General features: G+C 37.8%; 1 protein-coding gene across 8 annotated transcripts in view; it reads right to left on the reverse strand.

The window, feature by feature from the left end:
- The window catches only part of ANKRD31 (ankyrin repeat domain 31), a 61,120-nt gene that overhangs the window by 10,564 nt on the left and 33,439 nt on the right, over window positions 1-17,117 (reverse strand). For 3 of the 8 annotated variants that reach the window (XM_027710001.2, XM_027709998.2, XM_027709997.2), the window contains 8 exons: window positions 15,029-15,188; window positions 14,508-14,590; window positions 13,666-13,747; window positions 11,491-11,587; window positions 8,894-9,923; window positions 6,583-6,723; window positions 4,180-4,276; window positions 854-1,051 (listed from right to left, as the gene is read on the reverse strand). In XM_027710001.2, the coding sequence (XP_027565802.1) occupies window positions 854-1,051; window positions 4,180-4,276; window positions 6,583-6,723; window positions 8,894-9,923; window positions 11,491-11,587; window positions 13,666-13,747; window positions 14,508-14,590; window positions 15,029-15,188 (1,888 nt within the window). The remainder of the gene's footprint in view (window positions 1-853; window positions 1,052-4,179; window positions 4,277-6,582; window positions 6,724-8,893; window positions 9,924-11,490; window positions 11,588-13,665; window positions 13,748-14,507; window positions 14,591-15,028; window positions 15,189-17,117) is intronic. The other 5 variants (XM_039384558.1, XM_027710000.2, XM_027710011.2 and 2 more) reach the window with 5 other exon arrangements.

The following is a 17,117-nucleotide window of genomic DNA, read 5'->3' on the forward strand; positions in this document are numbered from 1 at the left end:
AGGTTTGTCAACCCTGGGGTAAACTTCATCCTTTGCAAGGTAGCTGCAGGGCCTATGTACAGAAGCACATGAAGAATTGCTTTAAAGTGTGGATACACTTTCAGTTTGCAATGACTGACAAAGTTTAGGCCCTTCACTTCTGGTTTCTGTCCTCCTGCCTCCCAGAGCAGATCTCACTCGCACTGTTTCCCACTTCAGTGCAGTGTTACCTGACACCAGGGTTTGAGCGAGGTTTGACTTTGCACTTTGGTCAATCAGGATCGTCCCTCTTAGTGTAACCACAAGCAGTAAAGAAAAAAGTACCAGGTCCAAGTGCAGTAAGCACTGTTCAAATCGCACAAATATTACACATAGGGTTTAATGTGCAATCAACATAAAAATGTAAAACTGAAAAAACACAATGTTACAAGCTCAGTCAACTACACAAAGATCAGAGAATGTTTAGGAACATTTCCACATCTTCCTTTAAATTAGATTACATGAGATTATTTAGCAATGCTTATGTATCATATTTCTCCACCTAAATCCAGAAGACATTTGGCTATGCTATTATTTTGGAAAGACATTTAACTCAGTACTCAAAATGATATGGAGTTATTTTGTTAACTACATCAAAATAGCAAAATGTTTCTAATTTGGACACAGGAGAGTCAACCATACTGAGTTCTGAAAAAATCATTGTTGGGTCATTTAGATGAATCCAACCCATCAGCAGCGTCATCCTTTTTCTCCAGCACTCTTTCCCTCCCACACACTGATCAATTCCATGCTACCTATTTCTTTTTCCTTTCATACCTCTTGCACAGTCCTTGAATCCACCATTAGCTTTTTAGACAGTTAAAAGAACACTTACTCATAAATTCCCTGTCAACAGCTGCTTCTCTTTCAGTACACAGCAAAGTTTTCACAACTTCTCTTTGGGGCAAGGATGGGGTGTCTGGATGCACGTTGCTCAGGTCAAAGCTCCCAAGAGGCTGAGCAATGGAGACAGTACTAAAACTCTGATGGTGCTGGCTGTGGTTGCTGCAGCCCCTTGTGATAAAATTCTTTCCTGAGAGCATAAAACGATAGTTTTGTTCTAAGAACAAAAAGTAACACTTAACACTGGTTAATGCACAGAGCAGATATGCTTTTTATTTTTCTTAACTTTTTTCTCTAAATTTCCACTTAGCCTTACACCACCTAACACATGTAAGGGCAGACTTTCCTTTGCTCCTTTGCAGCCCAATTGTTGCTGCTGTAAGATGATTTTTTAAAAAAAATATATGCCTTCCTTGGCAAAATTACTAGACGTCACACGAATTTAACTTGAAAAGTAGCCTACTAAATATATGAGTTCGTTGCTTGCCTCAAGGAACACAGAAACATATACCATATCACATGATATCCATATCATGATCCCAGCAAAACTATTCTTACTTGCTTTCAAGAAAACTTACTGAGTTCAGCTGCTCATTTTATGCTCCATACCTGAAATAACACTAACATAAACCTTCCGAAACAGCTCCTATGGTTTAGACATTAAGAAATCACCCAGATACCCTTGAAAACACTCTCTATTCTATACAACTTTGGGGTCTTTCATGAACTAAAGTTGAACAAGAGTTGTTCTAATCTTTCTAGGTGGAAAGATTGGTTATTAAATGCATTAATGGTTATTAAAGGCATAATAGGATTGTCAGAGCACAAGAACTGGACTAGCTGTTTTCCAAAGACTGCCTTCCTGAAATAGCAATTCAAAATGAATATGCATATCACACTTACTGTAACAACTGGATAAGCTTTTATTTTAAGCCACTTTTCTCGAATTTCAATATGAAATTAATTACCTAACATCAACATCTACTCTGCAACTGACATCTGCTTGTGAATCCTTGTTATTCTTGGTCATTTTTAGCAAACGTTATCTCATCATTACATGTATCAGAAAGCATAGAGAAATAAATTCCAAGCCATATAATAACTGTTTCCTCTGCTTTCCTATATACAGATAGTCTAAAAGTACTGTTTATTTGCTTAATGTTTAGTTCTCACTCAGACTTGAATACAGTAATTCCCTCTTTCTGCTAGTGTGACCCTGGAACGGACCAAAGACTCAGTCTCAAAGAAGGGACATAAACTGAAATTTAGTCGGAATTCAGATGACCAATTCCAAAACTGCAATATTTAATGCTGTTCAATTTTTTTGCACTAACACTCCTAAAGTACCTAGAAGTCTGCTGCTGTACAAACCTTCAAGCACCTTATTAATCTCAACCAAGATGGAAAGATTGGTTGAGATTATGATTGATTTCTTATGCTGGCAGCAACAGAACAGCAACTCCATCTGTCTTGCCTAGGGGCCTTGATTTGGTAGATGTTCTTAGAACATATTTCGTAAACTGGGCTGCATACAAAGTTCACTGGTAGCTGCTTCTTTCTGTTACAAAATGGCTAGATGCAGCCCCCGCGCATATCATTGTCTTCCCACTTCTCCACACCCTTCAAACAGTATCTCAATGAACACTGAGCTAAGATACCGGAAGCTGGAAGGACAGTGAAGGAGGGGTATTTAAAAGAGTAGCATTCTCCTCCAAAATCACTCTAATTACAGACCTCAGTCTTCTTTCTTAACAATGCTCTGGGATGCACAGAAAAAAAATTAAATTCATTAATACAGTGAGAAAAACAGAAGTTTGATTCTTTACAAAAGCAGCATTAACTTCTATTATATAAACACAAAGGTTTCAAGTATATTAGAAAGATAAAAGAGTGCCTGGGAATGTGTCCAGGCAAGCAGTATGGAATAAGTTCACATCCACACCAGCAACGTTTCCTCTGCTTTTGAGCAGGCTGGCTGCAGGCAAAGTGCCTGTTGCGAACAGTGTTTGGAACAAACTAACTCCTGAACTGGGCCTCAAAACCATTTGGGAGTTGCCAAATGACCGCAACTGTTCTCACAATACAACAGTCCAGGTTAATCCTTTCCTGAAACTATTTAAGGCACTGTTTAATTTCCTAGTATATATCTGGCCATCTGAAACGGAACTGAAACTGCGAACACTCTGGCTTTCCCTTCCTCAATTTTTCACCTAGAGCTAATTACACATCACAAAAAACAACTTCTTTAAGTACTCTTTTCCGGATTGCCCTGGACTACTTGGGAAAAAACACTCTCTGCCCTTTAGGCTGATTTTCATTTGTCAATAGTATTTTTTGAATAAATAGATTTCTCAGTTCTAGAAGTTACAACGTTTATCATAAATATTCTGCAAGTGGAATAATTTAGAAGAACTAGTGAAATTTTCAAAAGCCTATTATAAAGTTATAAAACTAAACCCATTTTAAAGTCATTTACACCTGGTATAAACTGCAGTTACTGAAGCAAGGCAAACTGAACGCATCATCTGGATGGTATTAGCTTGAAGAAGATACCAGCAGAACATGGTAGTTTGAATATCAAATTAGTTACTTTGAATTATTATATTTTAATTTACTTTTTAAGAACAGACTAAACCTGGTATCCCAGTTCACATAAAATGCAAAATCTCATCCAATTAATGGCACCAATCCCAAAAGCCCAAAACTGGCTGTCAAAGGGACTTGGGTTTCCCTGAGAACACATTACTTATCAAAATTGGACTGAAGTTCTTAAGTCTGCTGGGCAATTCCAAAAAAATTGTTCGGTGTCATTTTGTTTCTTATGCACTCTGTTTCTTACGACTACTTATCTCTAAAAAGAGAGTAAAATACCCTCCTGGTTATTACCGTTGCTTGGGTATACTGGGATTTCCACCAACACAGATAATTCAATATGATTTGAAGATGTACATGAAATTAAAACTTATGCTAGTGTATCTGAGTTTGCAACAGAATAAGTATTAAAATAGCTTATTAACTTCACTATATATCAAATATTTTAATGTAAAACTTTACATAAAAAATTTTAACACAGCAACCAAGTTATTATTAACTATTCTCTTCACACAACAAATTTATGGAAGAAAAGAAGTGTACTTCTCTAGGGTTCATGTATAGGTTCTAGCACTACTTTTATTTCAAGCCCAAGATCTGTGACAGTTATGTACCCCAGAAAAAGCAATCGGAAAGCAATAGAGGAATTCTGGGATTTCAGTTCTTCAGAAATCACTTTCTGATGCTTTCAGTCATGGCGAATATTAGATTTTAAGTGCTACATACCCAAAGGCTCTCCTTCTTGTGTTGGTAACTCCAGGTCACTGGAAACTGACACTTCATCAACAATAAATTTTGACAATTCTGTCCCAAGATATGTAACCTGCACAAAGAAATCTAAATGGATAACTCATTGATTGATTTAGTGGGGGTTTTTTTGATAGGTGTAAAAATTTCACTTTTCTTATAAAAGGGAGTTTATGCACTTATCAGTCTAATTTGTGTCTGTCAAGATTAAGGAGGAATTCTGCTAATTTGAGTTCTAAATGAAAGAAAAAATCCACAAGCACAATACAGTCCATGTGCAAAGCCCTCTAAACTCTGCCAGTATGTTTGCAACGTTTGTCTGTGACACCCTGACATTTCAATAAGCTTGCTCTTTTTATTCAAACTACCTTTCAGCTTTTTCTATCCCTCTGAATCATTATTAAAAGGAAGTTTTCAAATACATTAATGGCAACAGGCAGTTTAAAAATAATATGGGAATATTACAGGATGAGGATGGTCAGCTCACAAACAGGGACAAAGACAAGCCAGGGGTGTTTAACACTTTCTTTGCCTTTGTCTTCAACATGGAATACACATCAAAGAGGTCTCAGTGCCCTGAGCTGGAGGACCATGACTGTGAGAACGATCAACTCCCAGTCAACCCTGAAATTTTGAGGGATCTGCTTCTCCAGCTGAATCCCTACAAATCTATAGGGCCTGATGGGATTCATCCCAGAATCCTCAAAGAGCCGGCTGATATCATTGCAAAACCTCTCTCAGTGATTTTTGAGTGGTCTTGGGGTTCTACAGAGGTCCCAGCTGAATGAAAGCTGGTGAACACTGTCCCAGTTTCCAAGAAGGGCAAGAAGGAGAACCCTGGAAACTATAGGCCTGTCAGTCTAACTTAAGTGCCTGGTTAAATTATGGAGATTATTCTGGGAAGTACCGAAAAAAACCTGAAAGACAACAAAGTCACTGGTCACAGCCAGCACAGCTTCATGAGAGGAAAGTCCTGCTTAACAAACCCGATTTCCTTTTATGACAAGGTAACCCTCCAAATTTATCAAGGGAAAGCAGCTGATGTAACTTTTCTGGATTTCAGCAAAGCTTTCAATACTGTCTCTCACACGATCCTTCTGGTTAAAATGTCCAGCACACAGCTGGATAAGCACATCATGTGGTGGGTGAGCAATTACAGGGTAATAGTGAATGAGGTAACATCAGACTGGTGACCTGTCACTAGTGGGGTTCCACAGGGCTCCATCTTGGGCCCTGTGCTCTTCAATATCTTCATAAATGACTTGGACGGAGGACTGGAAGGGATAGTAAGAAAGTCTGCAGATGATGCAAAACTGGGAGAAGCTTCTGACTCCCTTGAATGCAGGGAGGCCTGAGGACTGGGCAATCACCAACCATATGAAATTGAAAAAGGGAAAGTGCAGGATTCTGCACCTGGGATGGGGCAACCCTGGATGTACAGACAGACTGGGGAATGAGATGCTGGAAAGTAGTGTCAGGGAAAGGGACCTGGAGGTCCTGGTTAAGGACAAGTTGAATATGAGTCAGCAGTGCCCTGGCAGCCAGGAGGGCCAACCCATGTCCTGGGGGGCATCAGGCAAAGCATCACCAGCTGGTCAAGGGAGGGGATTGTCCCGCTCTGCTCTGCACTGGGGCGGCCTCACCTTGAACATTGTGTGCAGTTTTGGGCACCGCAATATAAGAAAGATATTGAGCTCTTAGAGAGTGTCCAAAGGAGAGCAACAAAGATGGTGAGGGGCTTTGAGGGGAAGCTGTATCAGGAGCAGCTGAGGTCACTTGGGGTGTTCAGCCTGGAGGAGACTGAGGGGAGACCTTATCGCGGCCTACATGTTTCTTCGGAGGGGAAGAGGAGGGGCAGGCACTGATCTCTTCTCTGTGGTCACCTGAGGGAACATCCTGAAGTTGTTTCAAGGGAGGTTTGTATAGGACAAGAGAAAAAGGTTCTTCATCCAGCGGGAGTTGGGTGCTGAAACAGGCTCCTCAGGGAAGTGGTCACAGCACCAAACCTGACAGAGTTCAAGAATGGATGATACTGTCAGGCACAGGACAGTCCTGTGCAGTGAGGCCAGAAGCTGGACTCAATGATCCTTGTGGGTCCTTTCCAACTTGGTATATTCTGTGATCTTTAACACTATTCTTTCAAATCCCTGATAGCTCACAGTGCAAGCATTCCACATTCTTTCAACACTTATGAGTAGTTCATCTCTGTACAGCTAAAGTAATGTAGCTCTGTCGTTGCTGCTCCCTCAGTAAAAGTAAGAAGACCTTTTAAAATTTAGGCTCGTATTCTTTTCTGCTTTAAGAAGTGTACAGAGATCTAGATTAGTGAAATTTGTTATATCCATTTATTATTGCTATTTTTGGCAGTAAAATCAGGCCTACCTTATTCCACACATACTTCCATGTCACAGAAATATCACTTCCTAGTAGGTCTTTAACCCATTGAACTGGATTCTGCAGTATTCGTCCTTTACTGGTTCTGATCTTGCCATTCTTTAAGATTGTAGCTTTATGACTAAATTCCTAAAAAAAAAAAAATTTCAACTCATATATTAAAAAATATGAAATACCATTCTTGAAACATGAAAAATGCTGAAGAACAATATAGCTGAAAAGTTGCAGGTAACTCTCTTTTTCTCTAAAAGTGAAAGAATTTATTGCCACTATCATAAACTGTGTGATGTAAAATAAGAGGATTTATTCCACCAGAAAAAGATGTTGTAGCCAATAAGAGAACAAATCTCCCTATGTGTTTATCAAAATTGTATTTACATCTTATTTCCTTCTAGACATAACAAGGCTTTGAATAAATTAATTTGCAACAGTTAACTCAGGCACTCATAGGAGGCAAGTCGGTGCAACAAGGAACTGCTACTCAAATGCAATCTGCCTTACACATATGGAATATGCATGTCACAGTGAAATTCCAGCAAAATGCAAAGCTGAAACCTATTTGCATAAAAATTTCCCTTATATCAAGGGATATAATTTATATGTTTTAGGAGGAACCTGACAGTCTTATCTTATGCAAAATTAAGTCTAAAAGAACTTATTGTTAATGCTCCTTTGATAACGTAAATACAGCTCAGTTCTGCAAACACAACCTCCAGAAGCACAACTCATTGTGCTTAATAATTGTTTATAATTGAGCAAAATAAATAACTGTTAAACAATTGTTTATAACAGAGCAAGTTATGGTTTTGTCATATTGGTCTTGGTTAGACTAACAGAGCTAAACAGTGGAAAAATCAGCTGTTGATAAACTCCATTAGAAGTGAGTAAAGTCACTTATCATGCATGAGGTTAAATAAATAAATCAGAATAAGAGGATGATCCAGCAAATATTGAACCACCTCCTACCATATCCACTGGCTTGGGGTGTCCGTAAGAATTTAAATTAAGATGATTAACCCAAATGTTTTGATGAGCACTCAATCCAGTTCACAGTTTCACAGCCTAGGCCTACAGAATTTAACAACTGCATTCAGCCTGTCCAAAGCTAACCATAGGTATGGACTATGCACCAGCTGTATGTTGTTAAGTACATCTCTATAACGAAAAAGGAAAATTTATTGATCATCTCCTCTTTGCAACGCAACAGACACTGGTTTCTAAATTTCAATCTCTATAGCACGTTCTTCCAAGACATAAATGAATGTCATTTGCATCCTAGTAAAGATCACTGACTTTTCTACACTCTGAACCCAGTACTTCCACAAGGGGTCATAATTCCTTAAGATCCACATGCATCAAGCTGGTATCAAAGATAGAGAAATGACAGTAACCATACTGAATTCTTCATCCTTTGAATTAGTCATCTTGCAGTTCAAAGGAATATTATATGTTCTTTAAAGAAAAGAAGCATGTCTACATACCTATCATACGGACCACTGTAGAGCCTTGTGATTTACACTATCTTGTTACTAACACAAGACCACATGAAATGGCAACTCTCAACAGAAAAGCATTCCCGAGCAGATTACAGGTGTAGAAAAAAGTGTCCTTTCTACATTAACTCCATCTGGTGAGCTGGCTGAAGAGAACCTTTCATGTTTTTATCAATATGCTGCCCTGCAAATAACTAGCCCTCATGTGGGAATTCAGTCAATAATTCCCTCATTTGCTCAATACTAAACCAGGCCCCTGCCAGCTGCCTTGCAAATCTGCTCTGTATTTGGAGGGACATGGACACGCTTTTCTACTAAAAAAGAGGTTTCTTTTTATTTTTTTTTATTCAAGTATGATTTGTATCAGACTGTAAAATTAAAGAACCAGTTAGCCTACAAACAAAAAATTTTGCACGTATTTATGCCTATGAAATCCTTGATGTCACAATTCTTTATTTGAGGGACTTGCTTCCAAAAATCACATTAAATCACAAAACCTTTACGCTCTCGCTCCTTCCTTCTGGTTCTAGCAGTAGGAAATATTAACAAACTGATAATGCAAAGTCAAACACAAATTTTACACATGGAATAGTCTGCGTGTTATAGTTACAGGTCGATAAAAGATTTCATCCATAGCATTTTCCTTTAAAACTCATAAACAATTATCTGTAACCAATGAACAAACACATTCAATAATGAGTGCTGAAGATACAGACTGAACTATGAGAACTGCTGATTTCCCATTTTAGTGTGTGGGGTTTTTTCATGATACGCTAATATTAATATTATTAGATCTCAACAATTACCTGCAGTTTGAATTCTAAAACATTTTTTCCTGGCTTAATCCTTCCCAATTCAAGCAGATCTATCAATTGAAGCTTTTTCTTACTTTTCCGTTCATACCTCACTTGTTTTTGTTCCCGTTCCTGGTTACTATAGCTCTGTGAAGATTTCTCACTAACATTTACTTGAGAATCTCTATTTGAGGTAAGATTTGTAAGCACCAAGTTGGTATTAAAAGAATTCTCACTACTCAAAAGGACCATTTGCTGCGAAGTATTAGGGAAGTTCTTCATAGGTGCTAAAAAATTTACTTGCTGCTGCTGGAAAGCTTCTTTCTTGTTGACATATCTGTGTAGACTCCCATGTGTAATACCCTGCAGGCAGTCACTGGCTGGCTGACAGACATTCTTATTCACAATATTTAATGTGTTGGTCACTGAAGTGGGATTTAAAGACTTGTTTCCTTGTTCTGCAAATGCTACACAATCAATGTCTTTTTGCTGTGAGCATCTTGTTTTAGCAGTGGAAACAGTAGGTTCTGAAGGCAATGTCACCACTTCCGCAGCGTTTGTCAGCTTTGACATGTTGTCAAAGGGATATTCTCTTACACTGTTTTCAGATGCCAAAGCATGATCAGAAGCCTCTTTGCTTCTAATTGCTTCTTTATTTGCTCCTGTCTCATCCAAGCAGATGTGTGGATGCTGGCTGAAGTCCTGAGCTGAAAATCTATTTTCTAAAGAGACATGTACTCCTACTCTGTTTCTATTAGGCATGCTGGCACAAAGCCCCATACTAAATGTAACTACATCAGGACATACGATTTCATCAGCAGTTAAACTTTGTCTTACATCATTTCCATAGAAAATAACGCAGTTTGAGCTTTGCTTCTCTGAAGATGATGAACTGCAAATTTGCTTTGTTTTTCTGTAACTTTGTATTTTCTGCACTAATTTTTCCTGGTTTTGGGCAAGAGTCAACAGACTCTTTTGCCTAGAAGCAAGGTTAACTAATTGTTTCCTCAGTGCTCCTTTTTTGAAAGATTCCACTGAAGCCCTACAGAAAATAAAATAAAAAAGGACATCAGAGTTACTGCAAACACAAAATAAAGACAGTTTAATAGATGTAACCTACTAAGAACAGGAATATGTTTCAAAGGACTCTGCCAACACCTAAAATTTCAACAATATTTTTATCCTGTATGAAGTTTAAAGTTCAAATCACAGGCTTATGGATAAACTGTAGAATCTCACAGCAGGATGTACAAGTAAGATGCAAGTAAGAATCCCATAGAATTTGGATGGAAAGCATCAAAACAACCTTGTACTCCTATACCACCCTTAATTCACAGAATCCAAACTGGGTCTATATTATAGCTGTCTGTTCTTTTATTACCACAAATAATAATAGTTCATTGAATTCAATGCCTTTCAGGTTCTAATTTGGAGCCTTCTAAAATGAGCTCAGGACGAACTACTGAAGGGTGATACTATCAGAATTTTTTTATGGTGCACATAACAAAATATTTTGTGAAGCTACACTAAAAGTACCACATGACCATTAAAAAAAGAGAACAGAGCAGTTTAGGATTACCTGCAGGGTATCTGCAATACCCAGAAATATTTATCACTTCCCTCTGGAGCAGTTTCACTCTCAGTATTAAAATGCAAATAAATTTCTGTAGGTATTAATTTTACTATCCTTGTTTCTTAATTCAGTCACCAGTTTGTTCACAAGGCTAATTTGGAACCTGAATTCCTCATAATTTTTTTTATTATCTGGTAATTTACACATTACATTTTATAGCTGGCAAAATGGCTCGTGGCAGAAATATTTCAGTCTCTGCTCAACAGCCTGTATGTTTTGCTATGGGTCTACCTGGGAGCTGTACATGCTGCTTTTACATAATCAACCAATTCTGCTCACACAAACATTATGGAGACATCCTCAGAAGCTGGCCTAGAAAGCATCCATTAAACAGGATGCTATATTCTTATCTCGCCACATGACTAGCACTGAGGTAGTCCCTCTCAGAAGGAAGAAAAAAGAAGCCTTGTGAGAGCTAGAGTCATGAAGCTGACAATTCACACAGTCCATGCTCACACTAAGGTGAGCACTCCTATCCTACATTTGAGTTGTCCTCACAAAACATGAATGTCTGCAAGCATGCTTCAAGCCATTTCTTTAAATGGCTCTTGTGGGCTCTTGGCTGAACACTCCTAATCTAGGGGTGCTAAAGAAACAAACCAGAGGCAGAGACACTCCAAATAGTGTCTTGAGTTGCTACTACTTTCCCCCATGATACAGCTCAAAATTAATGTCTTTGTTCAATACCTCCATTTCCCAATTTCTTCTTAGGTATTTTTCCACACTTTTTGCATGTTCACTACTGAATTTCAATGCTCACTGTGTGCACAGCAACTGATTTGTATGCACTAGCTCAGCTGAAGTTCTTCCTTGATGTAAACACTTATTGGAGGTAACTGAAGCCAGTGTGGATCATGCTCCCACAAAATCTGAATGAAAACCACATAGATATACTTTCATGCCACTCCTAAAAACTTCTAACACTACTTCTATGAAGAACAGCTTCCTATCAATATAATCCCTCTATTCTACTTACCTGTATTTTTTAGCAAGGGCATCCCTCTCTGTTTTCTGGCTTGCAAGCATTTCATTCAAAGTATCTTGTATTTGAGACAGCCTTTGTATATACACATCTGTTCAATATTTTGAAATAATCAAAATTATGATGGCAATAAGCAGTAGAAAATAATTACAGTAATATCCTTTTTAATGTAGCAAATACATAGCCAGAGTATGAAGATATAGTTATAGCAGTACCTTATACTGTCATGCATACTGATAGCTCTTTACAACTGGATTACTTTGAATGAAATTCTTCAGAATTAAATGCAAGTTTAACTTAAAGAAAATAGTTTGTACTGCAAAATTCTGAAGTGCACGTACTTTGTCTAGATTAAAGAACTGCCCTATGGATGATAAGCACTGAAAATTTTGAAGTTCTTTGTGTTGCAAAGAGCTACCTACCATGACAATTATACTGAGGATACCTGCAGAAGTTACACAGAAGGTGCATAAAACTTTTATGTTTGAAGTATTATAAAATAGTTTAATGAACCAAGACTGTTCTAAGTTACATACAATGATAAAAGCATATCTATCAAGTTTTCACAGTTTCAAACCCATATTATAAACCAGAATGATAAATTGTCCCTTTTTGTTAGTTATATTCTTCTAAATTAAGAAGAACAAATATCAACTCCTCTTTATATACCCTATCTCTTAAGACATATAATATAAGGGAGGGCTAGAAGTCACGACCAGTGGATACCACCGGGATAATTTGCTAAACATGCTCAAAGTCTACAACAATCAGTGTAAGCTTTCCTTAATCATGAAAAACGAAATTATAGGATTAAAATTAGCATTTGTAAAATCCAAACTGGTTTTACAGCATCTACCAGATATTTACTTACTCAGTAATACATACATACTGCTCTTATTAAGGCAGCTTAATAGCGAATTTGAATCTGCTATTTACAGGAAGTTTCGTGCACACAAATACCTTGAGATTTTATTCTATGTTTTAAGTTTGTCAATGTACTTCCATGTTCTTGTTCAGTCTTGTGCCTCTTCAGTAGTAATGATTATGACTTAGTTTAAGATGTGCTATATTATTAATGCTTTTGCCAGTAGTGGTAACAGAGCACCATGTTCATTTCTCTCATACTCCTAAACAGGAGAAGTCTGATAATTCTTTTCAATCTTTTTATGAAATTGCACTTATCTCTGTCCATAGGCTCCTGCTTATTGTATCATCTACCTGCTTGTCAAACATTTTTCAAGAAAACATACCTATTTTAATTAAGAGTTCATACATCACAAATTTGCTAAACTATAAATCTGCATACTTCCATATTTCACATTTCTTTTTAAAGGGAAAAATTTACTTGTAAATATAATTTGAAAGCTCCACCCTATATTCAGGAAAATAGATTTAAAACCAAACCCTTTCTTTCTGTCATGAATCCAAACTGTTTCATGGGCATGCGCTGCTCCAAAGTGAACAGCCCTGCCTAGGTGGCAAAGGTAGCTGGGGAGAGAGGCCTTCATCAAAGGCGTTCCTACAGCAAGCTATGCCAACTTGAAGAGTCACGGCACAGACACAACAGACTCCAACTGCTTCACAGCAGCAGCATCGTGATCTCCTAGAAGTCACTGTCACTTAGTAAATTCTTGAGATTAAGCTGAACTGAGATTTGATAGCCTAAGACAAATTACACCTCTGGGCATCAGCATTTCTGAAACTGTCCATCATCCACAGTGTTTGCTTAAAGAATTCTCTTTTTTCTCTCATAAATTATTTCAGGCTCCTGGAAGTCCTGCCACAGTAGACTGAAAATGCTGCATCTGTTGCTTTACATACAGACATAGATGTTCTTGATCATGGAGAGGCTCATGTACTTGTAACTGAATAATGCTGCCAACAGTGGGCATTCTTATCTAATGATCCATTTTCATATAACCAGTTCACTTGAGATCTGTGCCTCCAAGTGGCATGCAATTTTTTGTCAAAATATTAATTCCTATTTAAACTGGAAATACTTCAGGAAGTGCACTTACCTGAGAGATGCTATTAAAATCTTATTCTCTAAAGATATATTTTCCAGAGGAAATAATCAAAATATATTACATGCAATAACATTTAAAAAAATTATATAACCAAAGATATCTACCCTCTAAAAATAGGTGAAACACTTGAATTTATGTCTACCTGCATCTTTGGAAGTTGTCAGTTCATATAGCAACAGTTCTTTCTGCTTCTTTTCTGTATTTTGTATGGCAGCAACAGACTTCTGTTAACGAACACAAAATTACATTAAGAAGCAGAGCCAAGTGCACCATAAAAACAGGCCATGACACATGGCCTGCGGTTTAAATATTGGTGGACTCAAGTCATTCCAGGCAGGGAATTACCATGTGAAGGGAATGGGGCGCTGGTAAGACAGACATACATACTGTCAAGGGCTTGCTCTGCAAGGGGTTGTCACAGTCTGGTTTTACCTAGGCATTCAAACTAGTCCATACTCAGAGACCCACCTCTGAGCACACTGCAAGGATTAGACAGTGAAATTCAGCATGACAGCATCACCTAGGCAATGCAGATACAGCCTACAGATACCAGCAAGAGCTCTCCTGACAATCTGTGCAAAAATCTTCCTGGTTGTTTTACATTAAGATAAACGATTTCTAAATACCTTCATCATGAAGCCAATTCATTACCGTTTCAAAAAGAACCCTTTTGGAAACATGATGAAAAGCCTCAGGACTCATGACATTTTTTCTATTCATATAACCAGTAAGAAATATAAGTATTGAATACCTTTTGTACAATAAATGTAAGTGCACAGGAATCATTAAAAGAGCGAATAATAAACACACTTGTATATGTAAAACACAACTTACCTATTATAAACCTCTGCATGATGCTGTTTTTACATACATTTTAATGGATTAATTATTTACATTATATTTTTATATTATTCAGTCAGCAAATGTCACTATGCACTACTACACTAGGAAGCAGTTTAACAAAACTCTGTTATCTATACTTACCATACTGTATTTCTCATGTTGTGGCTCCCAAGCTGCATCATCATTTTTACAGTAGTCAAAGCAACAATGTTCTGATTTCCTCTCTCCACAATTCAGAAAAAATAAATAAAATTTAATATGAATTTGCAGAAGCATAATAGGTTACAAAGATACAATTGCAGATCAAATAATAAAAAATATCTTGTATAAAAATGAAATCAAATTTAGGTAGCATAAGGAAATAAGTTCTTAAAGTCAACACTTTGAAAACCACTTATTTCCCTTCCTGTGATGGAAAATATGGATAATAAGAAAATTTGAAGACCTGAATATTTTCTTATACCTCATTCTCTCAAAAAAACCAAAACCCATTCATGTATCCCATTTTCTGTAAATAAATTAATATAATTCAATAGTTAACAGAGTTAAAAATATAAGTGCCAGGCAATACGCAGCTCCACAAATCAGCACTATTTGAATGTACATTTTTTTTCTTAAGACTATGGGGTAATACTATAATTTACATTACAAAACCAACATACCACTACCTTCAATTGTCGGAACGGGAAGTAGAGAGTCCATAGCACTGTAAGACTTCAGAAGTTCTTTCATTTCTTCATCACAAGCTTGATCCACAGCACTTTCCCCTGCTCCATTCCTCTCATAGGGATTCGCTCCATGCTGCAGTAGAATCCTGACTGCCTATTATGTATTTTTATTATTTGTATTGTGGTAATTCTTACTGTGGACAACTATGTGTGTTGTATCTAACATAAATCACAAATAATACACATACAAATAAGATACTCTAAAACCTGTTACACTTGCAATCCAAATTAAACAAACCAGATTAACTGGCTATTAAGACTTCCATCTTACATTTCTAATTTTTCCATTAAAATACATAAATAGTTCACAAATTGTCATTAAACCTATCACTTTTATGGTACTGTTATACAAAGCAATTACAAAACATCATATATCTAAATTAAAAGGAGCTGGTCAATTGAATTAAGACCAAAATGCGAAAAAGAAGTGGATTTTTTTCTTTAATAGCAGTTTCGGTTTTCTGGTTACATGAACTGATAATTTTTTTCCTAATTCCAAATAACTTGCAAATCTGCTTAATTGTAAAATGTGGAAATGAGATTAGTGGCACCAGCGGAATCATCTACACCCTAAAATTCAGATTATATGAAAGTGCTGATGAGGTCAGAGCTCAGATGTTAAAGAATTTTCGTATGTTTGATTTCCCCATTTTAGCATTTCTTCTTATTTCTTACACTCAGAGTGTAGTTAAGTATGAGAAAGTATCAGAAAGACAATATTGTCTTGAAGTTCAGAATGTTCTCCATTGGTTTTCCCTTGCAATACTGAATAATAAGCTTATATGTTTGCAAGAACCCTAATAATAGTTTGGCACCAGGTCTGTGAATCATCCCCTTTGACTGTTTTTCACAGAAAAAGATAAATGTGATCAAACATGTTCCTCTGACAGATACAGAAGCAGTATGTTTGAGCCAATCTGGCATTATCTTCTTTACACTCAGTTCACCAGAACTCACTCTGCCAAAAGAACACTTTATTTATTTGTGTGCAGTGCTGGGCCCCACAATTTAAGAATGATGTGAAGGTCCTCGAATGTGCCTGGAGGAGGGCAACAAGACTGATGAGAGGGCTGGAAGCCATGTCCTGCGAGGAGCCAGTAAGGACTTTGGGCTTGTCTAGTTTGGAGAAAAGGAGGCTGAGGGACAACCTGAAGCTACAGTTTCCTGAGCAGGGGAAGTGGAAAGGGAGGTGTCCATCTCTTCTCCCTGGGATCCAGTGATAGGATGTGTGGGAATGGTTCACGCTGTGCTAGGGTAGGTTTAGACTGGACATTAGGAAACATTTCTTTACTTTGAGAGATGGTCAAACACCGGAATGGGCTTCCTGGAGAGGTGATCAATGCCCCAAGACCGGGGCATTTGGACAATGCCCTTAACAACATGCTTTGATTTCTGGTCAGCCCCAAAGAGATCAGGCACTTGGACGAGATGATCACCATAGGTCCCTTCCAGCTGAAATAGTCTATTCTGTAGAACCATTTTTAAACAGCAGGGCTACAGTCTTTACAAAAAAGAATTTTTTTACAATGGAGATGGTGAGACACTGAAACAGGCTGCCCAAAGAAGCTGTGGACACCTCATCCCTAGAAATGTTCAAAGTTGGGTAGGACAGGGCTTTGGGCAAGCTGAGCTAGTAAAAAAATGTCCCTGCCCATGGCAGGGGCTTTGTGGCCATATACTCCTCTGCTTAAGCCATAACCACCAGGGGTAGCTGTGGTGGTTGCATCCAGCTTACCTGGACTTTGGGGGATGAATGGCAATAAAGTAGCCAAAGACTGTCTGGAACAGTGACCCAGGTGTCTTGCTGGTATGCGAATATGACTGTAAGTAAATCATCTTACTCCATAAATAGTGGACAGCCCTGGGCTCTTCAAGCTCTCCTGCGTAGCAGTGGTCTGCACACCAGGATCTCCCCTTGAGTAGGGACAACTCTCACAGGTTGCTCCTCAAGACTGAGAGATTCCTTGCCACAACAGATTCTCAGTGATTAACTGTATGCTAAACTTTGATATGTTACCTAACT

This window comes from Pipra filicauda, unplaced genomic scaffold (assembly GCF_003945595.2).
Source record: "Pipra filicauda isolate LSUMZ 115617 unplaced genomic scaffold, ASM394559v2 scaffold35_size7292922_pilon, whole genome shotgun sequence".
Classification (NCBI taxonomy): Eukaryota; Metazoa; Chordata; class Aves; order Passeriformes; family Pipridae; genus Pipra; species Pipra filicauda.